Genomic DNA, 26,683 nt, shown 5'->3' on the forward strand with positions numbered 1-26,683 from the left:
AAAGTATCTCATATTTATACTCCCTAGTTTTGGAGACATAAAATAAGTTTATTGACAATCATGTTGTAACAGGTTCAAATATTTTTACAATCAGATTTTATGTAACAAGACACTTCAAATTAACATTAAAAATCTACTTATTTTAACAGACATAAATAAACGGGTAAGGCTATGTCCCTTCAAGGTGCTGTTGCTAATAGATTCAAGTTAAAAACATTACAAATATTAGAAAATTGCCAGCAATCTTTTTTTCACAAATGAAGTAGTACTTAACAGTTTGTTCTAGGTTTGGACTGTCATATTGAGTCATAAAGTCAATCGATATGGAAACAGACCCTTTGGCTCAATTTATTCATGCTGACCTGTCTATTTGTTTGAGTTTATCCTTCTTGCCTGTATTGCACCCGTGCCCCTTCAAGACCCTTTCTATCCATAGAACCAGATTTTAATATTTTTGGGCATGAATAGGTAAGCAGGTAAGTTTGAGGTGATCCATTGCAGCTCCAGATTTCGGTGTTAGCTCTGCGTCAGAGTTTTCAACCGTGCACACAGTGCGGTGCCAAGATCACCCGAGCTCCAGCATTACTCTGGCATCTTCATAAGAAAAAGATAAATTTGAACCAAAGTCACAGAAATGGAAGTGCAATTTTTCAAGGAAATTTCTTCAAAGCTGGGACGGGGGCTTTGGAAGACTGATTGGAGGTACAAGATGCTAGAGTCTGGAGCAACAAACTTTCTGCTGGAAGGACGTGGGGTAGCACGGTAGTGTAGCGGTTAGTGTAACGTTGTTCCAGTGCCAGCAATCTGGGTTCAATGCCCGTCGCTCTCTGTAAGGAGCTTGTACGTTCTCCCACTGACTGCATGGGTTTCCTCCTGGACCTCAGGTTTCCTCCCACAGTCTAAATCACGCAGGTTAATTGGTCACGTGGGTGTAACTGGCCAGTGGTTCTCATTGGGCCAGAAGGGCCCCTTACTGTGATTGCTTCAGTTTCAGCCCACATCCCAAAAAACTGGTTGCTGTAATCTAACCCTAGTGTTGTAAAATTTAGGGGGAAATCTGAGGGAATAGAAAGTGGTTGGTGTAAATGGTTGCTCAGTAGTGAAACAGAGAGTTCGTTTCTATGCCATACCCCTTCATAAGTCTATGATTACACAGATTGGACAGCCAAAGCTCGGTGGAGGCATGTGCTCCCTCAGCCAATCAGTCAGTCTTGCAGCAGCAAACAACCTGCTGGAGGGACCCAGAGCGCAAAGCAGCATCTGTTGGAGGCAAGGAACTGGCAATGCTTCAGGTCAGAACCGTGCAAGCTTGATGCCTCAATGCCGGGTTTTGGCCAGAATCGTTCACGGCACCATTCCTCCTACAGATGCTGCTTGAGCCGCTGGGCTTTATTTTATGTTTACAGAACATAGAATAGTACAGTTCATTACAGGCCCTTTGGCTCACAATGTTGTGCCGACCCTCAAACCCTGCCTCCCATATAAACCCCCACCTTAAATTCCTCCATATACCTGTCTAGTAGTCTCTTAAACTTCACTAGTGTATCTGCCTCTACCACTGACTCAGGCAGTGCATTCCTCTAACATCCCCCTTGAACTTCCCTCCCTTTACCTTAAAGCCATGTCCTCTTGAATATCTTAGGAGATGCAGCTCAGTAATAGGCCCTTCTAGCCCAATGAGCCCACTGTGACCAAACAACCTACAAACCCGTATGTTTACAGAGAATGGTGTGAAAAGTAAAAACACATCCAGTGAGCAGCAGTTCTGTGTGAGAAAATGCCTTGTGAATGTGATAGGTCAGAGGAGAATGGGCAGACTGGTTCAAGCTGACAGGAAGTTGGCTGTAAGTCAAATAACCATGCATCCAGTGGTGAGCAGGAGAGCAGCTGTGGATGCACAACATGTTGAACTTTGAAGTGAATTAGTTACTACTGCAGTAGGCCACACTGGATTCCACTCCAATTCCTAATAAAGTGGCCACTGAGTGTGTATCAGCATTCATTCACCTTTAACTCCCTCTTTAAAAGAACGATGGGTGAACCTGCACTGCACCCGAAACCATATAGAAACATTCAGGGTGCCTAAGGCTTTTTCGCAGTTCTGTATTTTAAAACCTGCGAAGTACTAGCCTGGGGACTTGGTGGGCTGATGGCATCTGGAACAAAACAGATGTAGGAATGTAGAAACAGGAGGTTTCTCGGCCCTTCAGGATTGTTTTGCCATTCAACGTGATCTGCCCCAGGTCTCACCTTCTTGTCTGCTCCACCAGAATAAATTAGGAGTAGGAATATGCTACCTGGCCTCCCAAGATTGCTCTGCTATTCAAATGATCTGTCCCAAACCCCACCTTCACTTCTAAGTCATAAGACCCTAAGATGTAGGAGCATAATTAGGCCATTTGGCCCATCAAATCTACTCCACCATTCAATTATAGCTAATTTATATGCCCTTTTTAATCAAGAATCTATCAACCGCTGCTTTAAATATATGTCTAAATTGCCCTGAGTTCTCTAATCCTTCAAACAAAAATATAACAGAGGATGTATACCCACCACTTCCTGACTGCATTTCATACCTTCCTGTTCACTTTTACTATGGTTACTATTTGATGGCTCAGCAATCTTTAAAATATTCTCAATGACGTTGTTGGGATAACCCTCTGTCCTTTAGTCTCTATTTGGTCAGCAGAGTAAGGGTTAATTATCTAAAATTAATAAGTTCAGATGCTGCTAAACACTTAGGATATCCATAGGCATATATTTCTATATTGTAGAGCAGGGGAAACAGCTAAGAGATTTCTATTCATTTCTTACAGTTCTGTGCAAATCCTTAGGCACATATGGCTACCGTGCCTAAGATTTTTGCACAGGACTGCAGTAATTTTATGCACTGCACTGTACTGCTGCCACAGAAGAAAACAAATCGCATGATAGATGTGACTGATGATAAACCTGATTCTGATGTGGGTCTGTATTGTAGACTGAGAGTCGGAAGGGAGCAGGGAGAGGGGAGTCATGGTTGGGAAAAGGGGAAGGAAGCACCAAAGATATGTTCTCTAATAATCAATAAGATGATTGTTTGGAATCAAGTGAGCTTGCCTGGTGTCTCAGGGCTGGGAGTATCTGCACCCACACCACCTTCCTGCCATGGCACTCATTCTCCGCCACCTGAGCCACACCCCTCCCGTGGACCAAGACCCTCACCACTCCCAGCATCTTTAGCTCCCGCCAGATTTACAAACTCGCTCTCTGCTCCACATTGACAAATACAGTACCGTGGCACCCGTCCTATATTCATGTGCTTAAGACTTTTGCACAATACTGTATATTCTAATATACTTCAAAGACCATTAATTATCCAATGGTAAAACAGATATGTTTTGAATGATTAACCATTAGTTTTTACATCCTCATTCTACAAATCATTCTACTTTCCCCCCCTCAAGTAATAATGTGTGGAATATTGCATTCTGAAAGCGGGAAAATGTTTAAACCTGTCATAAACAGAAGCAGAGTGAATCTGTAAACACAAGAGATTCTGCAGATGCTGGAAATCCAAAGCAACACACACAAAATGCTGGAGGAACTCAGCAGGTCAGGTAGAATTTATGGAAATGAATAAACAGTCAATATTTTGAATCTTCCCTGTCTAACCAAAAGCAAATGTGTGGTATTTTTTGGTACTATTTTTCATGCTCTCTGTCTGTCACTCCATTAGTAAGGGTCACATGGAGCAAAAATCCAGCTTGGCTTAAAGAGGCTATTTTGCTGAGATGTAGGGAAAGGTTGAGCAGGCAAGGACTTTAATTCCTGGAGTGTAAGAGAATGAGGAGAGATTTGATAGAGACATACAAAATGATGAGGGGTATAAATAGAGCAAATACAAGCAGGCTGGATGAGACTAGAAATAGAGGTCATGGGTTAAGGGTGAAAAGTGAAATATTTATGGGGAACCTGAGGGAGAACTTCTTGGCTCAAAAGGCGGTGAGGGTGTGGAACAAGCTACCAGCGGAAGCGGTCGACGTGGGTTTTATTTCAACACTTAAGAGAAATTTGGATAGGAACTTGGATGGGAGCGGCATGGAAGTCTATGATCTGGGTGCGGGCCGATGGGACTCAGCAGGTTGATAGTTTGGCATGGACTAGATGAGCTGAATGGTTTGTTTTTGTGTATCTGCTGAGAACACAGAATGAATCTCCAAGTATGACAAACTCATTGCAGGATAATATAGGCCAACAGATCAATCAATCCATTCATCTTTATACTTGACTATCCTCCATATGATGATAAGATTGCATAATCTTTCCTTATTCCTTTATTCCTTATTCCCTTCTTTTTCAACTTGTCTAAGAAAGCTTCAGAATCTCTGCTTCAATTACTTATATATTCTACAAATCCTGGTGCAAAAAAATAAGAGGTCTTAGCCCAAATCACTTAAGTTGACCCTTCTATCTAAACCTCCCCCCAACCCCATTCTTGACTCCTCCAACAGTCTGTTTCCAGATATTCTGCCCCACAACATCATCCAATCAACAACTACAACTTTTCAACCTGATTTAAGCAACACACAGCCAAAAGTATTCAGGAACATTTGCAGAATGTTCTGAGGAATGCCTTCAGCTGTAAGTATATTAACTAAAAAAAAAATCAATCTTCAATGGCTGGATGGATGACTTGACCTTTCAAGACAGAGCTTAAAAATCAGGCAATTGAAAATGCAAGCTTCAGTGCTTCCTTAACATGTAGGCATGTAACCTCTCTCCCGATCCATTATCTTCTAAAGGCGGTGCTTCAAGAAGGCAGCATCCATTATTAAGGACCCTCACCATCCAGGGCATGCCCTACTCTCATTACTATCATCACAGAGGAGCTATAGGAGCCTGAAGACATGTTTTACTTCTTCCTTTCCACCATCTGATTTCTAACTGCTCCATGAACCCGTGAACACAACCTCACTATTTTGCTCTACTTATTTACTTTTTATATATTTCTTATTTTAACATATATTGCACCATATCTCTGGTACAAAACAACAAAATTCACAACATATGTCAGTAATACTCCTGAGTGTGATTCGGATTCTGAGCATACGAGATTGTCACAGGTTTTGAGTCAATTTGGTTTTCAATAAGTAGAACAATGAAACCTCTAACCTTTAAGTGGAATGTTATCTCACATCGTAAGGGCCAGTTCCCATCAGTTTGAGTTTGGATGAGGGGGTTTGTCTAGGTTTCTGTTGATCTCGGAATATGTCACTGAATTGTTGCTGACACGTGACACTAGCATTGTCATAGGTAATATGCACAGATGAAATTTCCCCACTCATTAGTTGTAGCAGATGCACTACATATTCATTCAAAATAAATGGATTGTATTGTCTGTTAAAACAATAAGCATATGTAAAGTGTTTCTAACTCTTTCCTTTGTGTTTGAACATAGAACATAAAACAGCACAGCACTATCAGTCTACAATATTGTGCCAACCTTCTAACCTACTCCAATATCAATCTAACTCCTCCCTCCCACATCGTCCTCCAGTTTCCTTTCATCCCTGCACTTATCAAAGATCCTCTTAAATGTCTGTAAATAATCTGCTTCTACCACCATTTCTAGCAGATCGTTCCACGTGCCTGCCATTCTCTGTGTGAAACACTTACCTCTGACATCACCCTCCCCCACCATTCTTTCCTCCAATCACCTTAAAATTATGCCCTCTTGTATTAGCTACTTCCACCCTAGGAAAAAGGCACTGGCGAAAAGTTTGCATTGATAAAATTACTGAATTCCTGTTTCCTACATCACAACTTTGCCAAACACTAGAAGCTGGGAAAGTTGCAATTGAATCTTCCTGTCTAATCAAATGCAACATAAATATCTTGGAAGATTTAAACCTTGTTTAGTTGAACTTCCTTTCTTTGTTAATATTTTTAATGCATTTTGTTCATACACAGTACTGTGCAAAAAGCTTAGCCACACATAAAAACATTCTGTAAAGTGAAGATGCTTTCAAAAATAATGAAATGAAAAGTTTCTAAATATTAAAAAAAATTACTATAAAGAGCAGTAAACAGTAAAAAAAAACTAAATTAAATCAATATTTGGTGTCTCCACCCTCTGCCTTTAAAACTTCATCAATTCCCTTAGGTACACTATCATGCAGTATCATGCAAGAAGATTGGCTGGTAGGTGTTTCCAAGCAACTTAAAGAACTTGCCACAGTTCTTCTGCGGATCTTGACTGTATTGCTTGCTTCTGTCTTTCCAGGTAATCCCAGCGAGCCTCAATGATGTTGAGATCAGGGCTCTGTGGAGGCCATATCAACTGAAACCATATAAAAAATCTAAGGTGCCTAGGACTTTTGCACAGTACTGTAGATTCACACCAATAAAAGGCTGCAATAGATACCATCTGTTAACTTCTAATTTCGGGAACCGTTCTTAATGGAGACCTGGAAATCCATTCCTACCTATAGCAGAGTTTGGTGTTGACAACCTAATACAGTCTGAACTTTGACCTACACCCTTTAGTGAGGAAATGCTAAATTGCCGAGTTTGACCATAATTTCACAATATACAAGAGGAAAAAGTATTCTGAATCAAGATTTCTGAGCTGCCGCCAGGGGACTATTTCTCTGATCGCTGTGCTGAGAAGAAGTGTAGACCTGATCTTTCAGGACCTCCTTATATTCAACTTCCTTCAAGTGAGAAGCAAAATAGATTATTGGAACTTACCCAGCTGAGAAATTCTCCCCCTGATATTTTCATGAAAGTTTGAACAAAATGCTTCCTGTAACCTTAATTAATCTAATCTAGACAAGAGTACAATGCTCCAAGGAGGGAAGTGGTAAGGCAAAGCAAGGGACCCTTACAGCAACAAGAAGTTTTCAGAGTACCATAGACAACTTGAAAAGTCCCATTTGAGATTATAGTTGCACATTAACAGAATTCATTTAGTAGCAGTGTAACATCTTCCCCTTCATTTTAAAATTCTCTACCACAATTCCTCAATGGTCTCACCCTCCTATTTTCGTGATCTCTTCGAGCCTAACAGACCTTTGAGATCTTTCTGTATTTGCAAAGAAAATCAGTGAATTGCTTCATTGTCGTCAGCCACGTCTTCAAGTCCTAACATTTGAAATTCTCTTTGTAAGCCTTTCTTTTTCTCTACCCCATTTTTATCTTGCGAATGATTTCTTTAAATCTAGTCTCAGTCAAATTTGACTCATAGTCAGAGATAAGGGCGAAATCAAGATGTCAGTTTTTTTTTAAAGTTGGTCTATTTTCTCAAGTTTACAGTCAAATAATGACAAATGCCTGTTTCTTCTTGGAGTTAAGGCAATGGCTATTTGTTAACACCCCATGGAACAGACATTGAGAAGAGCATCTATTGATTCAAGTGCAAAAAAAGAATTCTTTTCCTTAAAATCTCAGAACTTGGTCTCAGGAATTTTTGCCCAATCAAATCTGTCTCGGGCAAAATGTTAACTTACACCCAAAAAGGAGAGCTTTTACAGAAAAGCTCTCAAAGGCACTGAGATTGATCCTGAACTCACACCTAGCCCAGGTTTATAAGGCAACAACATGATGGTCTTCTCTAAGTAGCCACAGAACCAGGAATAAGCATATTAAAGGTTACCATACATCCATTAAAGGCACAGCATATCGTTTGGGAATTTTTGTCTTTTTAAATAGACGTGCACTTCATTTCTTCCCTTGTCAGGATGCTTAACTGAGGTGTTTTTTCCCCAAAATGCTTTTTCCTCCTTCAGTCATCCAGGCCCCTTCCTCAGCCCGGCCAAAGTCAGGATTATCATCTTAATCGTTTTTTAATTTCTCAGTGTAGTGTTGATCCTTTACTTCAAGTGTCTTTGGTTTCCAGTACAAGCCCAGGGAGAACAGTGCAATGATGAGGATGTTCACCAGAAGGGCGAGGCTGACTGCACCAATGGTGTCCATGAATGAGGGGAGGGGCGTATGAAACTTGAGCCAAGCTTGGCGCAACGTCATGTCCATGATGATGGCTTTCATCTGAAAATGCGTGCCTATGATGGCACAGATATGAAACAGCTGATGACTGTGACCTGCAGGGAAGAGATCCAGAGAGGAGGGTGTCACTAAGCAGGCAAAATTTACTCCGTGCTTTTGAAAGTAAGAAGTAATATTGATGAAACCAAGTCTGTGTTTAATCTCAAGAGGTTCTGCTGATGCTGGAAATCCAGAGCAACACATACAAAATGCTGGAGGATCTCAGCGGGTCAGTGAGCATTGATGGAAATGAATAAACAGTTGACTCTTTATCAGGACCCTGTAGAACGAAGGGTCTTGGCCTGAAATGTTGACTGTTTATTCATTTCCATATACAACACAGTATAGACCCTGGTGTGATCTGTCTGGATGACATGCAAACAAAGTTCTTCACTGTATCTCAGTACATGTGACAATAATATAACCAATTGCCATCAAGGTAGGTAGGGTAGGAGGGGAGGATGTGCCAGACATACCCAAGTCGGAGATGGTATAGCATTGGGTTATACGAACTCAGAGGAAGTGCAGCCCATGGGGAGAACCTGGTGCGCTCAAAATTAAAGGATCAGGTCAAAGATCTACCACAATGAGTTGGGAAATTTGGTGGATAACTAAACAGTTAATGTTGGAAGAAGCTCCCTAAACATCTCCATCCTCAGAGATAATGGAGCCCCATGTATGAAATTGCTAAGGACAAGGATGAAAAGTCCGTGATTAACTTCAGGCAGGAGATTTGATTGGGTGACCCATCCACCTTTCTCCTAGTTCTCCACTATCACAAAGCCACATTGATTTGCCCCATGTGCTTTCAATGAGAGCACCTGGTATAATGAAGGTTATTGGCCAGGTCCTCTCCTCGTTAAGCAACATCCGTCACTGGGCTTCATCAGTGGGATTCCAGCAGTGATCAAAACAGGGAGAAGTCTATAACCCATTGGATGGTCTTCACATAGCCATGATACGCAGCTGAGGGAGACCGAAGGAATGTCATGGATTTTGTATTGGTGTTGGCTATAAGATTCTAAATTGTAAGTTCCTAGTATATTCTTCTTGATTATTATTCTCATAGAATTAAAAACCCAGGTTATTAATATGTATATCGTCAACATTAAACAAATAGCAATCTCAAACTTACTCTGTTCCTATCCTGTCGTCTGTCTTGGGCAGAGCAAGGGTTGGCTTCAGGCTCTGTATTTTTCATTTATGAGGATGCTTTTGGGGACTAAAGGGACTGAGTTATGGAAAGAGTTTGGGAGGTTTGGACTTTATTCCTTGGAGGGTAGGAGACCTTATAGAGGTGTATAAAACTATGATGGTACAGATAAAATGAATGCTTACAATCTTTTTTAGGGAATACCAGAGGGCACAGGCTTAAGGTGAGTAGGGAGAGATTTAATGGGGACCTTGAAGAGCGACTTTTTCACTCAGAGGGTGGTCAGGATATGGAATGAGCTGCCAGAGGAAGTGGTTGAGGCCGGTACATTAACAACATTTAAAAGGTACTTGGACAGGTACATGGATAGGGAAGGCTTAAAGGGATTTGGGCCTGGCTCACATAAGAAGTGATCTGGAGCAGTATGGATCAGTTGAACTGAAGGACCCGTTTATGTGCTATGTGTCTCTGTGGCTCTACGTTCTATATATTCTGAAATGCTGAGGGTTATAGGTAACACCACTAAGAATGGCTTTGAGGTACTGATAGCATAATTGCAGCTTCTCACCGATGTAGTCAAATCTCCCTGGAGCAAGGCGCTCGGGTAAGTGAGTTGCAAACAGGAAGCCAGTCAGGAATGCAAGCGCCATGTGTTTGTAGTGGATGGGAATCGTCTCGTTGTGTGTACATCCCTCTCCTTTGCAAAGGAACAGCTGGGCAGAGGAAAAGAAGACAGAAACAAATTCTGTTACACCAGAGTTTCTCCAGCAAAACTCAGCATAAACTTGTGATAATACATCAAGTGAACACATCAGGAGTGCAAGTCAAGTTCAAGTTTGTTGTCATTCATCTGTGTACATGTCTACCACCAAATGAAACACCGTTTCTCCAGACCCAGGAGGACGACACAGTACACATAACTCGCACACCACACATGAAGTAATATTACCACAAATAAATAAAATATATTCCAGAAATTGACATTTAGCATGAGGTGCATTTACCAGACAAATTAGTAAACCGTATAACGCTACTAGGGCTTCATATGTGATGAGGCCTGGGAGGTGGCAGGGAGTTCAGTTGTCTCACAGCCTGGGGGAAGAAGCTGTTTCTCATCCTAACAGTCCTTGTCCTACTGTTACGGTACCTCCTGCCGGTGGGGGGGGGGGGGGGGGGGTGTCCAAATCTATCTATCTATCTATCTATCTATCTATTTATTTATTTATTTATGCATACATGCATGTATGTATGTATTTGTATGTAAGCTATGCTTATTACATGCATATATACATATTATGCATACATTAATATATACAACATGTGCAAAATGTGTATGTAATTCTGTTTCAGTTTTATAATAAACATCTGCTTCATAGGGTCATGGAGCACTATAACACAAAACAGGCCATTCGGCTCATCTAGTGCATGCTGAAATATTATTCAGTCCAGTCCCATTGACCGTGGCCCTCCAAACCCCTCCCAACAACGTACTTATCCAATCTTCTCTTAAGTGTTGCATGCGAACCTGCATTCACAATTTCCACTGGCAGCTCATTCCATACTCACACTACCCCCTGAGTCAAGGAGTTCCCCCTCAGGTTCCCCTTAAACATTTCACCTTTCACCCTCAACCTATGACCTCCAGTTCTGATCTCATCCAACCTCAGTGGAAAAAGCCTACTTTCATTTACCTATCTATGCTCCTCATAATTTTGTATACCTCCATCATGTCTCTCCTCATTCTTCTATGCTCTGGTTAAAAAATGTCCTAACCTATTCACACAGCTACCTGGACTATTCCTCTTCCCACCCTGTCTTTTGCAAAAAGGCCATCCCCTTCTCACAATTCCTCCGTCTCCGCCGCATCCGCTCTCAGGATGAGGCTTTTCATTCCAGGATGAAGGAGATGTCTTCCTTTTTTAAACAAAGGGGCTTCCCTTCTTCCACCAACAACTCTGCTCTCAAACGCATCTCTCCCATTTCCTGCACATCTGCCCTCACCCCATCCACCCGCCACCCCACTCGGGATAGGGTTCCCCTTGTCCTCACCGACCACCCGACCAGCCTCCAGGTCCAACGTATAATTCTCCATAACTTCCACCACGTCCAACAGGATCCCACTACCAAGCACATCTTTCCCTCCCCCACTTCTGCTTTCAGCAGGGATCACTCCCTACGCGACTCCCTTGTCCACTCGTCCCCCCCCATCCCTTCCCATCGATCTCCCTCCTGGCACTTATCCTTGTAAGCAAAACAAGTGCTACACCTGCCCTTACACTTCCTCCCTCACCACCATTCAGGGCCCCAGACAGTCCTTCCAGGTGAGGCGACACTTCACCTGTGAGTCGGCTGGTGTGGTATACTGCGTCCGGTGCTCCCGGTGTGGCCTTTTATATATTGGTGAGACCCGACACAGACTGGGAAACCATTTCGCTGAACACCGTCTGCCAGAGAAAGCAGGATCTCCCAGTGGCCACACATTTTAATTCCACGTCCCATTCCCATTCTGGTATGTCTATCCATGGCCTCCTCGACTGTCAAAGTGAATCCAAACTCAGGTTGGAGGAACAACACCTTATATATTGGCTGGGTAGCCTCCAACCTGATGGCATGAACATTGACTTCCCTAACTTCCGTTTATGCCCTTCCTCCCCTTCTTACCCCATCCCTGACATATTTAGTTGTTTGCCTGTTCTCCATCTCTCTCTGGTGCTTCCCCCCCCCCCCCCCAGCTTTCTTTCTCCTGAGGCCTCCCGTCCCATGATCCTTTCCCCTCTCCAGCTCGGTATCACTTTCGCCAATCACCTTTCCAGCTCTTAGCTTCATCCCACCCCCTCCGGTCTTCTATCATTTCACGTTTCCCCCTCCCCCCACTACTTTCAAATCTCTTACTATCTTTCCTTTCAGTTAGTCCTGACGAAGGGTCTCGGCCCGAAACGTCGACAGTGCTTCTCCTTATAGATGCTGCCTGGCCTGCTGTGTTCCACCAGCATTTTGTGTGTGTTGTTGACTTAACCTATTCAACCTTTTCCTATATCTGAGGTCCTCAGGGCCCAGCAACATCCTTGTAAATTTCCTATGTACTCTTTCAATCTTATTGATATCCGTCCTGTAGGTAGGTGACAAGAACTGTACACAATACTCCAGATTTGGCCTCTCCAACGTCCTGTACAACTTCAACATAACACCCTAATTCCTGTACTAAATACTCTGATTTATGAAGGGCAAATGTGGAAAACCATAACCCTGTGACACCACTTTCATGGAATTAAGGATCGCTATTCACAGATATCTTTGTTCTTCTGCACTCCTCAGTGTTCTACCATTCACTGTGTGTGTCCTACCCTAGTATGTCCTTCACAACCCTGTTGTAGGGTTTGGAGGTTTGCTTGCCTCAGTGACTCAGTGTTGGCTGGAGTCAGAGCTTTATGCTTTGGTGCTTGGCAGGGTCACCCTTGCCAAACGGTTCAAAGGGTAGAAGGCAAACGAAGAATGGCCCACTGATCTTCCAGGTTCTGTGGTTCAGCTCAGGGCCAACAACCCTGACGGAGGGTCGCGACCCGAAACGTTGACTGCTTTTTTCAGCTGAGTTCATCCAGCTTGTTTGTACGTCTTGGCTATCAACCCTGACTGGTCAAAAAGCATTTGTTACAGAAACAGCAATGAAAAATCCTTCTATAACTGTATGTGTATGGACAGACAGATGGAGGACCTTCATTGCTGCCCTAAACACCATTGGCGTATGGGGGCAATGAATAAGTGCATGTCCTACCTTGGTCTGACACAATTTGAATGTCAAGGTGATTTGATTCTCAGTTTTTGTTTGGGTTTTATTTCTGTGTTTGATTTCCATCCAGACTCTGACCAGCAGAGAACCTCATAAAACCATAAGATATAGGAGCAGAATTAGGCCATTCAGCCCATCGAGTCTGTCCTGCCATTCCATTATGGATGATACCGCTGTCTATAAAGAGTTTGTACTTTCTCCCTGTGACCACATGGGTTTTCTCCGGGTGCTCTAGTTTCCACCCACAGTCCAAAGACGTACCAGTCAGTAGGTTAATTGGTCGCTTTTAATTATGATCTCAAGAGCAAATGGAGATGACCATTATAGAAAGTGTCTCTCTCAATTTATACACAAATCTTAAAAACCCTCCTTATACAAGGCGAGTCCAGGACCTGAGAGTTCAGCCTCAGAATAGAAGGAAGAACATGCTTTTAGAACAGAGATGAGGGGGAATTTCTTTAGCCAGAGGGTGGTGAATCTGTGGAATTTGTTGCAACAGGTGGCTTTGGAGGCCAAGTCTTTGAGTGTATTTAAAATGGAAGTTCATAGTTTCTTGACTAGTAACGGTGTCCAAGGTTATGGGGAGAAGGCAGGAGAATGGGTTTGAAACGGATAATAATGATGAAATGGCAGAGCAGTCTTGAAGGGCTGATTGGCCTAATTCTGCTCCTATGTGTTATGGTCTATACCTCACTAAATGTAGCAAGTACAGCAAAAGCAGGAATTATTAACACATTCAATTCAAATTTAATTGTCATTCAACCATACATGAATGCTCACAAATACAACCAAACGAGACAGCGTTACTCCAGGGTCAAGGTGCAAATACAACCAAACGAGACAGTGTTACTCCGGGGTCAAAGTGCAAAACACAGCACCAACAGTCACACACAGCACAAATCACACACACAGCACGTGTGTTAGATATACCGCATTAGAAACCAAAGTTGTGGAAGGAATTGAAGTGTGTCAGCAGCTTCTAAGCATGCAAAGTTCACTGAAGTAAAGGAAAGTGAGCAGAGAGCATTCTTAATGTTACCGATACAACACAACGCTGGACGTACCCTGTAAAACAGCGGGATGTTATCAAAGAAATATGGATAAGCAAAGGCCACCAGTCGCAAGACTTTGCTCACGTTGGGGTGTTCCTGCTCCGGGTATCTGAAAGATGAACAAGTATTAGAGGAGGTAACATAACAACAACAACATGTTCCTTCTACAATGTGAATAAAGACTGCCTGTTGTTGTGGCTACTACAGTCAGACATGAAATGGCTGCTGAAGTTCCTAGTTACCCTCTTTCTCACTTTCCTCCCCCTCTACAAATGTGGTTCCACCAAAGGTTCATTTAGGCAGACCCGAGAAATAGTTGGAGTGTTTCACTTCGGTTGTTATATACCCTCAGTGGCCATGTGTGGTACCTTGTCCAAATGGACACATTTTATGATTGCAGGACCGATGAGCATCAATGACCTATACCATCAGTGGACAACACATGGCCTGTTCTGATCCCGCTCTCCACCAAGCCCACCATGTCCAGCGTCTGGTGAGGATGCCGCATCAACCGGTTGTGGGAAACCTGACGGGAGTCCCCCAAACCCCAGACCAGTAGCCACCGCTGCCAACCAACTCACATCTCACGTGTCTGGTTGCACAGTCCAACGGACATCGGTGAAAGTGGGGGAGTGGCCGCTGAGCGGGTGGGGTCCGTGAGCTGGGCTAGGCGGTGGAAGTGAAGGGGCGAGGGCAGTGAGGGTGGAGACCAGGTCGATGGGATCGGAGGATGTTGACGGGCACAGAGCGATGGAAGGGTCACAGATGGTGCAAGCGGAGTATTGATCGTGCAAGCTGTATTGGGAGGTGTGGTGAGTAGAGAGGGGTGGGGGTGGAATCAGTATCAGGCTTATTACCAATGACATACGTTATAATATTTGTTGTTTTGTGGGAGATCTACAGTGCAATACAGGAAAGAAAAGTTATATATATATATATAAATTAGATAAGCAGTAAAAAAAGGGAACAAAAATAGTAAGGTAGATCTCCTGGGCTGGATCATTGCTCAGAGATCGCTTGGCGGTGGTGTGGGGCAGGAAGCTGTTCCTAAATCATTGGGGCTCCTGTAACCCCCTCTCTGACGGTAGCAATGAGAAGAGGGACCATCCTGAGTGATGGGCGTTCTTAATGATGGTGTCACCTTTTTGAGGCATCTCCTTTCGAAGGTGTCCTCGATGCTGAGGAGGCTAGTGCCCATGATGGAGCTGATTGAACTTACAACCCTCTGAAGTTACCCTAATCCTGGGCAGAGGACCCTCTGTACTAGATGGCAATGCAACCAGTTAGAATGGTCTCCCCTGTACAATGAGGATAGAGGGAATGGTTGGGGGGGGGGGCGGCGATGGGGTGGGATTGGGTACTGAGGTTGAGCCGGGGTGGGTGGAGGAGGCTAGGAAATGCAGCAAGGACTTCGGAAGTTAGTGACTGAGGGTGGAACGTTCAGTGGGGTGGGGTGAAGGGTAAGAGGGTGATGAAAGGGCTTGACCTGTAGTGGGGTTGGAGATGTGGGTGGGGTGACAGTGAACCATCTGGGGGCTCAGGCATCATAGGGTGAATGATGTGCAAAGATGGTGGGGCTTTAAGAACTTGTGACAATAATAAAACCAATTCCAATTCTCATTCCTGTTGCATGATGGCCTTCGTCGATCAGGGTCAACAATGGATATTGCATCCTAGCTGGTGGTACAGTACTGTGTACAGTACACAGTACACTGTGATACGGAGAGCAAGCTGTTGCTCCAGCAGGCTCCCCCCCTTTCCAGGCAGCTGATGGAACGGCAGAGCCTGATACACTTTGGCACCAGTGGCATCATAGGAACCATAGAACATAGAGTGTTACAGCACAGAAACAGGCCTTTTGGCCCTTCTTGGCTGTGCCGAACCATTTTTCTGCCTAGTCCCACCAACCAGCACCTGGACCATATCCTTCCATACCCTTCTCATCCATGTACCTGTCCAAGTTTTTCTTAAATGTTGCCAGTGAGCCCACATTTCACTTCATCTGGCAGCTCATTCCACACTCCCACCACTCTCTGTGTGAAGAAGCCCCACCAATGTTCCCTTTAAACTTTTCCCCCTTCACCCCCTTAACCCATGTCCTCTGGTTTTTTTTCTCTCTCCTAGCCTCAGGGGAAAAAGCCTACTTGCATTCACTCTATCTATACCCATCATAATTTTATATACCTCTATCAAGTCTCCCCTCATTCTTCTACACTCCAGGGAATGAAGTCCTAACCTATTCAGCCTTTCTCAGTAACTCAGTTTCTCAAGTCCCAGCAACATCCTTGTAAACCTGCTCTGCACTCTTTCAACCTTATTAATATCCTTCCTGTAATTTGGTGACCAAAACTGCACACAACACTCCAAATTCGGCCTCACCAATGCCTCATACAACCTCACCATAACATTCCAACTCTTATAGTCTTATATTATACTCTTGTACTGGAGTTGCCAGTCAGCGTTGAACTCAGCATAGGGACTGCCCTAAGGACTCTAGCTGCGGATTTTCCTGCGGGCTTTGCTCGCGAAGCCTTCCCCATGAGTGAGTTTAGCTGCAAGGCAGCAGAGGTTTGAAATCAGTTTTCCTTCTCCTATACGAACAGCCAACCATGGCTGTCAAATCCCATCTGCCCAAAGTGACTAGTTTTAAGGCATCTGTAACCAACCTTTGCCCCTTCTCCTGTCCATGGAAATGGTTCCACTGGGCTTAGTAGCTAAGCCACACATGAATGCCAAGAGCTGAACTTGGTTGTCAGAGATTATTTGAGAGCAGCGTCATTGGGAGCATTTATTAAGTAGTGGGAACTTATCCCCGCTACCTCCCCTGGCCATGAAAATCTTAAGGGACCTTGACAGCCTTAAGCATAAATAAATATATAAATACTAAACATCAATCACTGCATACTAAACAACAGTAACATGCACGTTCTAAAACAGCTTCCTGTGCTGTTTCAATGCAAGATACTTCACGGTAAATAGTCGCTGTGAGGGTTTAGCAGCATTTACACTGAAACAGCCAGGATCGCTATTCTGTCCTTACGTTGGCTTTACAGACACTTACCGCTCTGTGTCGCTGCTGTTAAAGTGGGTGAAAGGCATTCCGAGCCTGTGTGCAGGTTACCAGAGCAAGTCAGTGAGGGAAAGGAAAGGGCAGGTTTTGTGTTAGTAACAAAGGAAGTGGGAGTAGCGGCGTTTTATACACACAATGAGACACAAAACATCTTGAAAAGCCAGCACCCCCAGCCAGATCGGGTCCACGCGGGGGGAACTTTTGGCGGTTGTCAACCTCACGCGTCACTCTTTGCCCCTGGTCTGAAGCCGCTCCTGAGCAGGTAGCGAAGGGTGATACTCTGGCGCAGTGCCGGGGGAGGTCAGCACTGTTGTCTTGTGCCTGGGGGAAGGAGCCATTTCCTATTCTAACAGTCCTTGTTCTAGTGTTGCCATCAGGCGGGAGGTAGTGTAGCATTGGAACAAGGACTGCTAGGACGGGAAATAGCTTCTTCCCCAGGCTGTGATACTACTGAACTCTCTACCACCCAGGCCTCATCACGTATGAAGCGCCAGTAGCGTTATACTATATACTTTTAACTTCAGGCTAAATATCAATCTTCTGGAATATATTTTATTATTTGTTAATTTATTTGTGGTAATAGTACTTTATGTGTGACATGTGAGTTATATGTATACTGTGTTGTGCATCTTGATCCGGGGGAACGTTGTTTCACTTGGGAGTTGTATACATGGATACCATTGAATAACAATAAACTTGAACTTGTACTTGAACTCCTGGTTGCTCACCCACTGATATCTGCCCTTGCAGGGGGATGAACCTCTGGCCATTATTTCAAAGGGGATCCGGGGAGCGGCACCTACCCCTCAACCACACAGGTTACCCATTCATCGCCTCTCCATCGGATCCTGTTATGCAGAAAGATACCACTATATTCCCTATATTATGACTGCCCAGCACATTTCAAGACGTATTTAGCTCACTCAAAAGTGCCTTGGAAAGTTCTGAACGGCTCGATATACATCTCAAAGATCTTGCTTATGATCTAACAACTTGAGTCGTGTTTAAGCCGTGACTCCGTCGCCCCTGTGCAGTGCAGAGATAACAGGAACACGGCTGGGGATTTCAAAGGAGCATTCATCTTCAGTGGAAAATGTCAAAAATCAGACTGGCTGATGGCGGATTGATTCTGGAGCAAATCCCATCCTGTCAGAGTCTGATAATCCCACAGTTTCACTGCTGGCATACTTTAGCATTCAAGCAACGCCATGATATGACAGTGGGAATAAAATTCTTGCTCTGCTGTGAGGCAGCTTTGAATTTGTTGAAGGACTTTACCGAAAACAATCCTGTATATCAGTCGAGCACTTCAAATAATGGTGAAGGATTAAAATAAGAAGTCCAATACTGAGAAGAAAATGATAGATATTGCCAGGACTCAAGCGCCTGGGTGACATGGGCACAGCAGCTTGTGCAATGCTTCACTGCGCCAGCAATCGGGGTTCAATTCCACCGCTGTCTCTAAATAGTTCATACGTTCTCCCTATGACTGCAAGGCTTTCCTCTAGGTGCTCCAGTTTCCTCCCACGTTTCAAGGATTTATGGGCTAGAGTTAGTGATTTGTGGGCATGCTATGTTGGTGGCAGAAGTGTGGTGACAGTTGTGGGCTGCCCCCCAGCAGAATCCTTGGGCTGTGTTAGTTGTTGTTTCACTGCATGCCTTGATGTGTATGTGACAAATAAAACTAATCTTTCTGTTTTTTTATCTTTTATAGGGCGAGGCTGGGGAGACTAACACTTTATTCCCTGGAATGTAGGAGACTAAGGGGTGACCCGTTTAACGCGATGGACAGGGTGAATGCACACAGGGAAAGGGAATCTAAAACCAGACAGCACAGGCTTAATGTTAGAGGGGAAATATTTAAAAGGGAATTAAGAGGCAGCCTCTTCACGCGGTCAGTGGTGCGTGTGTGGAATAAGCGGCAGAGAAAGTGATTAAGGTGGATACAATAATGGCATTTAAAGAAATTTAGATAATTGTGTGGATAGAAAAGGTTTAGAGGAACATAGGCCAAACATGATAAAATGGGTTTAGCATAGGTGGGCATCCTTGTTGCCATGGACTAGTCGACTGAAGGATCTCTTTCTGTGCTGAATCATATGACACTAAAACTTGGTATGAAACAAGACTGTTTAATAATGCAGCAGTAATGTATGGCAATAAATGTAAATTTTAAGTATTAGTTTCTCTTTTTGAACCATTGTGCGCTTCTAGTACTTGCTACTTTAAAATTAATTTGAAATGTTGTTCAGAACCATCCAAGTTTCGAGAAAAGAGCAGTGCCACAGTCAGCCAGCAGGCGGCAGCATTTCCTGCAACAGCTTTAATGTGGGCAGGGAGAATGTATTTGCCGCTGCAGGGAAAGATTGAGAGAAATAATGGGGAGGTATGTCAAGGGAGAGAATCACAAAGAACAGAGGAAATTTGTCATAGGATTATAGAGTAGCTCAGAATGGAAAACAGGCCCTCTGTCCCTGCCAACCAAGGTGCCCAGCTAAGCTAATCCCATCAGTCTGCATTTGACCCATCTTTCTCTGAATCTTTCTATACATGTACCTGTCTAAGAATCTTTTAAGTATTATTGTATGTTACTCAACCACCTTCTCTGATACCTTGTCCTATATATGCATTGCTGTCTGCATGAAGAACCATCTCCTCGTGTCACTTTTATATCTTTGCCCTCCCACAGTAAACTCATGCCTTCTATAAGTTCAAAAACCTTAGCAGCAGAATTAGGCCATTTGGCCCATTGAGTCTACTCTGCTATTCCAACAGGGCTGATCTACTATTCTTCTCAAACCCATTCTCCTGCCTTCTCCCCACAATTGTTGACACCCTGTCAAATCAAGAACCTTTTAAAATAAATAAATGAAATCTATCTGCCTCTGCTTTTAATATACCCAATGACGTGGCCTCCACAGGTGTCTGTGGCATTCATCACCCCTGACTAAAGAAATCCCTCCTCACCTCTGTTCTAAATGGATGTCCTTCTTTTCTGAGGCTCTGCCCTCAAGTCCGAGACTCCGCAGTGTAGGACCCATCCTCGCCACGTACACTCTATCTAGGCTTTTCAGTATTTGGTGTAATCCAATGAAATCCACCCCTCCCCCCACTCTTCTAAACTCTGTTGAGTACAGGACCAAACCAATCAAATCTACTCCAGTGTTAATCCGTTCATTCCTGGGATTGTCATTGTGGACCTCCTACACCAGCACATTTGTTTTTAGATAAAGGGACCAAACCTGCTCACAATACTCCAAATGCAGTCTGACCAATGCCTTACAAAGCCTCGAGAAGTCTGTGTGCATTCACCCTATTAGTGTCCCTCAAGATTTTATACCCCTCTGTAAGGTCTTCCCTCGGTCTCCAACACTCCAAAGAACAAATTCTTACCCTACCTTGTCTCTCCCTATAATTCAGGCTCTCAAGTCCTGGCAACATTCTTCTATTGAATAAAGGGGGTGGGGGTGTCAGGTAAATTAGGTTGGGAGTGAGATCATGTGGGGTTTAGAATGGTTTGCTGAGGTAAGGACTAAGACAGGAGTAGTTGGACTGAGCCAATTGGTCTACCAAGACTAGCATAGAGTTATTGGGGTGAATAACTGTGGTGAACTATGTGTATACCAGTCTGGACATGCCCCTCTGCTGACTGCACCTGTGGCTCCTCCCACAGACCCCTGTATAAAGGCGATTAGAGGCACTGCTCCCCCCTCAGTCTCCAAGATGTTGTGGTCACTTTTGCAGCTAATAGAAGTCTATCTTTTGCCTCCTGTCTCCGAGAGTTATTGATGGTGCTTCAATAACCTCGATTTGTGCTGTAACTTCTCAATGATTTTGTACGTGTGATTATATCTGTGCTGGAAGCCCAAGGGAACACTGTGGTATCCAGCTTAAAGTGAAAGACTTCAGCACTAAAAGAATACAGGATGTAAATTGTCTTAAAAATACAAACGTTTGTATGCCGCTGTAAACTAACAATTGCCATTCCCTTGACAACAATGTTCGAGATTTAAGCAACACACACAAAATGCTGGAGGAACTCAGCAGGCCAGACAGCATCTATGGAAAAAGAGTGAAGCCCTGATTGTTGTTTGTGAGACTTTAAAAACATCTATAAATTTACCCAGGCACCAGCAGTCAGTGCCTCAGGCAGACAAGTGGCTGTGTACTGGTACAGTGTAGTAGGGTATTGAACCAGAGAGGGACCACAGGTTACCTTGGTCCCACACCCATTCGCCTGGTCACAGCAGGGGATAACAGCAGAGTGCAAATCCTGCTTAATTTTCCTTCCTCGAACCAAAAGAAACAACACTTTCCATGTAAACACAAGAAGGAATGGTAATAATCTTGTTAACAAGTTACAAACAAGGGAAAATCTGCAGATGCTGGAAATCCAAGCAACACACACAAAATGCTGGAATAACTCAGCAGGCCAGACAGTATCTATGAAAAAAAAGTACAGTTGACAGGAAAGGTCTTGGCCTGAAATGCCGACTGTACTTTTTTTCCATAGATGCTGCTTAGCCTGCTGAGCTCCTCCAGCATTTTGTGTGCGTTGCTTGTTACCACGTTGCTGGTTTTATTTTTATTTATTGAGGTATGGCACAAAGAAGGGCCTTCCAGCCCTTTGAGCCACACCACCCAGCAATCACCTGACTTAATCCTAGCCCAATCACAGGAGACTTTACAATGACCAATTAACCTACCATCCAGTACGTCTTTGGACTGTGGGAAGAAAATGGGGCAGCTGGAGGCACAGGGAAAATGTACAAATGTACAGGCAGCCGTGGGAATGGAACCCAGGTCGCTGGTCCCATAAAGCGTTGCACTAACCACTATGTTACCATGCTGACCCAATGGGTTTACTGGAACATAATGAGATAGAGGTAATGATGACCGTGTCGCCACCTACAGCTCCAATCTGCTAATTAACTTTACTGACAACACTACACTGATTGGCCTAATGTCAAATATTAGCGAGGCAGCCCACAGAGAAGTCACCACCCTGACACAGAGGTGTCAAGAAAACAACCTCTCCTGCAATGTCACAAAAACTACAGAGCTGGTTGTGGATTACAGGAGGAATGGAGACGGGTTCACCCCTATTGAAATCAATGGATCTGGGGTTGAGAGGGTGAACAGCTTTAAGTTCCTCGGTATAAACATCACCAAGGATCTCATGTGGTCTCTACGTAGGGCTGTGTGGTGAAAAAGGCACAACAGTGCCTCTTTCACCTCAGACGGTTGAGGAAGACCCCAAATCCTTAGAACTTACTACAGGGACACAATTGAAAGCATCCTGACTGGCTGCATCACTGCCTGGTGTGGGAACTGCACCTCCCTCAGTTGCAGACTCTGCAGAGAGCGGTGCGGACAGCCCAGCGCATCTGTAGATGCGAATTTCCACTATTCAGGACATTTACAAAGGCAGCTGTGTAAAAAGGACCCAAAGGCTTTGGGGACCCGAGTCACCCCCAACCACAAACTGTTCCAGCTGCTACCATCCGGGAAACGGTACCGCAGCATAAAAGCCAGGACCAACAGGCTCTGGGACAGCTTCTCCCACCAGGCTTCAGTCTGATTAATTCATGCTGATACAACTGTATCAGCATGTTATATTGACTGTCGTGTGTACATACTATTTATTATAAATTACTATAAGTTGCATATTTAGACGGAGACATAACGTAAAGATTTTTACTCCTCATGTATGTGAAGGATATAAATAATAAAGTCAATTCAATTCAAAAACAGCAGGACTGCTTTAAAGCTAACTTAACAAAACCTACAAACAGGAATGCAGAAAACACTCAGCAGGTCAGGCACCATCTGTGAAAAGAGAGTTCCCATTTCAGGCTGTTTCCTGTTTCTCCTTCCACAGATGCTGCCCAGCCTGTTGAGTGTTTCCATTTTGCCTCTCTGATTTCACCTCGGACTTCCAGCATCTGCAGTATTCTTTTAGATTCATGTATGTGGCCATGGGGAAGTTTTACTGTGCTGAAGGTGCTACATAATTGCACGTTGTTGTTGCTATTGCATTGTTTACAAGAGTGTGTAGAAGTTGTCTTATGAAGATAGGGTCTTTTCTCTTTGGAGTGAAGGAGGATGAGTCTTACTAGAGGTATAGAAGATAAGAGGCAAAGAAAAGATGGATAGCCAGATATTTTTTCCCCCAGGGTGGAAACGGCTGATATGAGGGGGCATAACTTTAAGTTGTTATGGTAAGTGTAGGGAGGGGGATGTCAGAGGTAGGTTTTTTACACTGAGAGTGGTGGGTGCCAGGGGAGGTGGTAGAGGCAGATACATTAGGGACATTTAAGAACCTTTTAGATAGGCACATGGAAGAAGTAAAAATGGAGGGCTGTGTGGGAGGGAAGGGTTAGATTGATCTTAGAGTAGATTAGAAGGCTAGCACAGCATTGTGAGCTGAAGGACCTGCACTGTTGTAAGATCTAAGCTGTGATGCTGATTTGAGGGATAAATATGGACCCGGACTTTGGAAGAACCTTGCAGTTTTACATTTAAATATTGCCCTGGGATCCTTTATTTTAGTTATAGGGTTGAAGCCACTCATCACAGAGGCATTGAGTTCAAAAGTCAAGAGATTATGTTGCAACTTTATAAAACTTTGGTTAGGCCACATCTGCAGTTTTGCGTACAGTTCTGGTGGCCCCACTATAGGAAAGATGTTGAGGCTTTGGAGGGTGCAGAAGAGGCAGCCTTTTCCTTCTCCAGCTCTGTATCCCTTTTGCCAATCACCTTTCCAGCTCTTAGCTTCACCCACCCCCCAGTCTTCTCCTATCATTTCGGATTTCCCCCTCCCCCTCCTGCTTTCAAATCTCTTACTATCTTTTCTTCCAGTTAGTTCAGCATTTTGAGTGTGTTGCTTGAATTTCCAGCATCTGCAGATTTCCTCGTGTTTGCGTTACCGGGATGCTGTCTGGTTTAGCAGACACGTGCTATCATGAGAGGCTGGACAAACTCGGGTTGTTTTCTCTGGAGCGCCAGACGCTGAGGGGAGATCCAATTGAAGTTTATAAGATTATGAGAGGGATAGATAGAGAGGGAGTGTCTGTTTCCCAGGGTTGAAGTGTCTAATCCCAGAGGGCATGCACTGAAGGTGAGGGGGGTAGGTTCAAAGAGGATGTGCGGGGTAAGTTTTTTACTCAGAGAGTGGTGGATGCATGGAATGCGCTGCCTGGTATGGTGCTGGAGGCAAATGTATTAGAGGCTTTTCAGGGACATTTAAATGGCACACGGATGTAAGGTAGAAGGACAGATATGGGCATGGTGTAGGTAGTGCTTGGGTGTTTTTAATTTGTTTTTTAGCTGGTTTGGCATGACTCTATGGGTCGAAGGTCCTGTTCCTGTGCTATACTCTCCTATGTTCTAAACAGCCATTTTGGTTCACTGAGTCTATAACGAAAAATGTGACACACACCCCATTTAATTCTTCCCATACTCTGCTGAATTCCTCTGCAATTCTACCACCCACCAACAACACTGAACATGATTAGCCTGCCAGCCTGGATGTAGGAAGACAGTGGAGCTCCCTAAGGTTTGGTGTTTGAGAGGACGTGCTAAAACTTCAGCTAGGCAGCACTGGAGGTCAGGGTTGAGCTTGGCCCTGTGAAGATGGAGATGTGAAGGAGCAGCTTTAATCACTCCACCACTCTGTCACCAGTTGTCTTACTGTCAAATGCTCACATGGAGAGGCCAGATTAGCCATTCCAGAGGATGTTATCAAGTACATTTGTATTGCTTATTATTTTCTTGCGACCAATCAGAGGAGTGAACACAACAACATTATTGGCTATTATTTTCTCACGACCAATCAGAGGAGTCAACACAACAACGTTATTGGCTATTATTTTCTCACGACCAATCAGAGGAATGGACACAACATCAGTGTCCATGACTGGCAATTAACTCAGTGGCGCGTACTTACAGATAAGGTGGTTTGGAACCAATTTTAAATGAATTAAATGAAAAACAAGTATTCCCTTCACAGAAAGTGGGACTGGGGAAGAAGCTGGCTTCAGAACAAGGGCTATCATCTAAAGATCAACTTTTGATATTACATAGGGATTCTACCTGCTGAGTTCAGATTAACAGTAGGAAATTGGGATTAAGGGTCAAGATGCTGCCTTGGTTAAAACTGAATAGTGACGAGACTCTGTGGATTAAGAGGCTGGCTTTTCACTCTCTGGACACAAGAAGGTAGAATTTCCACAAGGTCTCACTGTACTTCCTAAAATAGATGATTGCTGTGAATCTCGGAGAAATAGTCAATGTCAGGATCAACGGAGAATCCCTTGTGGAAATCCTACCACACAAAGACGAGGCAAGTCCATTACTCAGTCACAGCAATTAGACATCAAATGAGAAGATGGAATCTATGATTGCCTGGGACCTCGGGGTTGCTAGGGTCACATTGTCTGATGTTTCAGTGGGGATTCCCTCAATCTCCTACGATTGGGAACACCCAACCAGGAATGATGTTGGGAGATTGAGAGAATACCAACTGGGTAACAAAGGTCTAGATGTTAAAACAGTCAAAATACTGCATAAGTTACAGTGCCAAAGTATTAGTGTCACAATCATTGTATAGTCAGTGACCTGTAGAAGAATCACAATATAACCTAGATTAAAGTATAACTGGGGTCAAAGAACAACGAGAGGAATATGACATAATTAAGACCACAATCTGATCACTTCCCCACAGGAAAGCTATCAATAAGATTTTAAGAGTGCAGGGAAAATTCACAAGGATGTTGCTGGGACTTGAGGACCTGAGTTATAGAGAAAGGTTGAATAGGTCAGGACTTTATTCCCTGGAGCGTAGGGGATTTTGAGGGGAGATTTGATGGAGGTGTACAAAGTTATGAGGGGTATAGATAAGGTAAATGCAAGCAGGTTTTTATCCACTGAGGTTGAGTGAGGTCTTAAGGGAGAAAGGTGAGATATTGAAGGAGAACCTGAGGGGGAACTTCTTCACTCAGAGGGGTGGTGAAAGCTTGAAATAACTCAGAAAATGTGTGGTTTGGGCGGTTGATGGTTGGGTTGAGTTGTTCTCCGATCCTGGCCATGCATTTGCAGATGTTTTGTCACCACACGAGGAAACATTGCCATGGTGGGAGTGTGCAATGAGCTGCCAGCAGAAGTGCTGGATATGGGTTTGACTGCACAATTTAACATAAGTACATGAATGGGAGAGATTTGGAGGGTTATGTCCAGGTGCGTGTTGATGGGACTAGGCATTATAACAGTTTGGCATGGACTAGAAGGGCTGAAGGGTCTGTTTCTGTGCTCTAACACTGTATGACTCTATATCATCCATAGCACTGGGGATGTATGACTCTATGACAGTCAAAACACAGATAGACATCAAGGACTTCAAGATAATCCTATGATTAGGTCTGAGTGCATTTGGGTCAAGGTAATATTAGGGATTAAAATCATTAGGTCATTAGGGTCATAGTGCAGATAGGTTCAGAACACCATTAGGGTTAAAGGGCAATTGAGGTCAAAGTTATTATGGTCACTGTATAAATAGGTTAGGAGGACAATTCGAGTCAAAGTGCAGTAGATGTCAG

General features: G+C 43.8%; 1 protein-coding gene across 8 annotated transcripts in view; it reads right to left on the bottom strand.

Moving 5' to 3' along the window:
- Positions 1 to 4,371: 4,371 nt before the first annotated feature.
- LOC132382593 (membrane progestin receptor gamma-B-like) overlaps positions 4,372 to 26,683 on the bottom strand; it is a 127,812-nt gene continuing 105,500 nt past the window's right edge. For 6 of the 8 annotated variants that reach the window (XM_059952956.1, XM_059952959.1, XM_059952954.1 and 3 more), the window contains 4 exons: positions 17,079 to 17,123; positions 14,030 to 14,126; positions 9,747 to 9,891; positions 4,372 to 8,081 (listed from right to left, as the gene is read on the bottom strand). In XM_059952956.1, coding sequence (XP_059808939.1) covers positions 7,816 to 8,081; positions 9,747 to 9,891; positions 14,030 to 14,126; positions 17,079 to 17,123 — 553 coding nt within the window. In that variant the 3' untranslated portion in view covers positions 4,372 to 7,815. The remainder of the gene's footprint in view (positions 8,082 to 9,746; positions 9,892 to 14,029; positions 14,127 to 17,078; positions 17,124 to 26,683) is intronic. The other 2 variants (XM_059952953.1, XM_059952960.1) reach the window with 1 other exon arrangement.

The sequence above is a fragment of the Hypanus sabinus genome, chromosome 28 (assembly GCF_030144855.1).
Source record: "Hypanus sabinus isolate sHypSab1 chromosome 28, sHypSab1.hap1, whole genome shotgun sequence".
Taxonomy (NCBI): domain Eukaryota; kingdom Metazoa; phylum Chordata; class Chondrichthyes; order Myliobatiformes; family Dasyatidae; genus Hypanus; species Hypanus sabinus.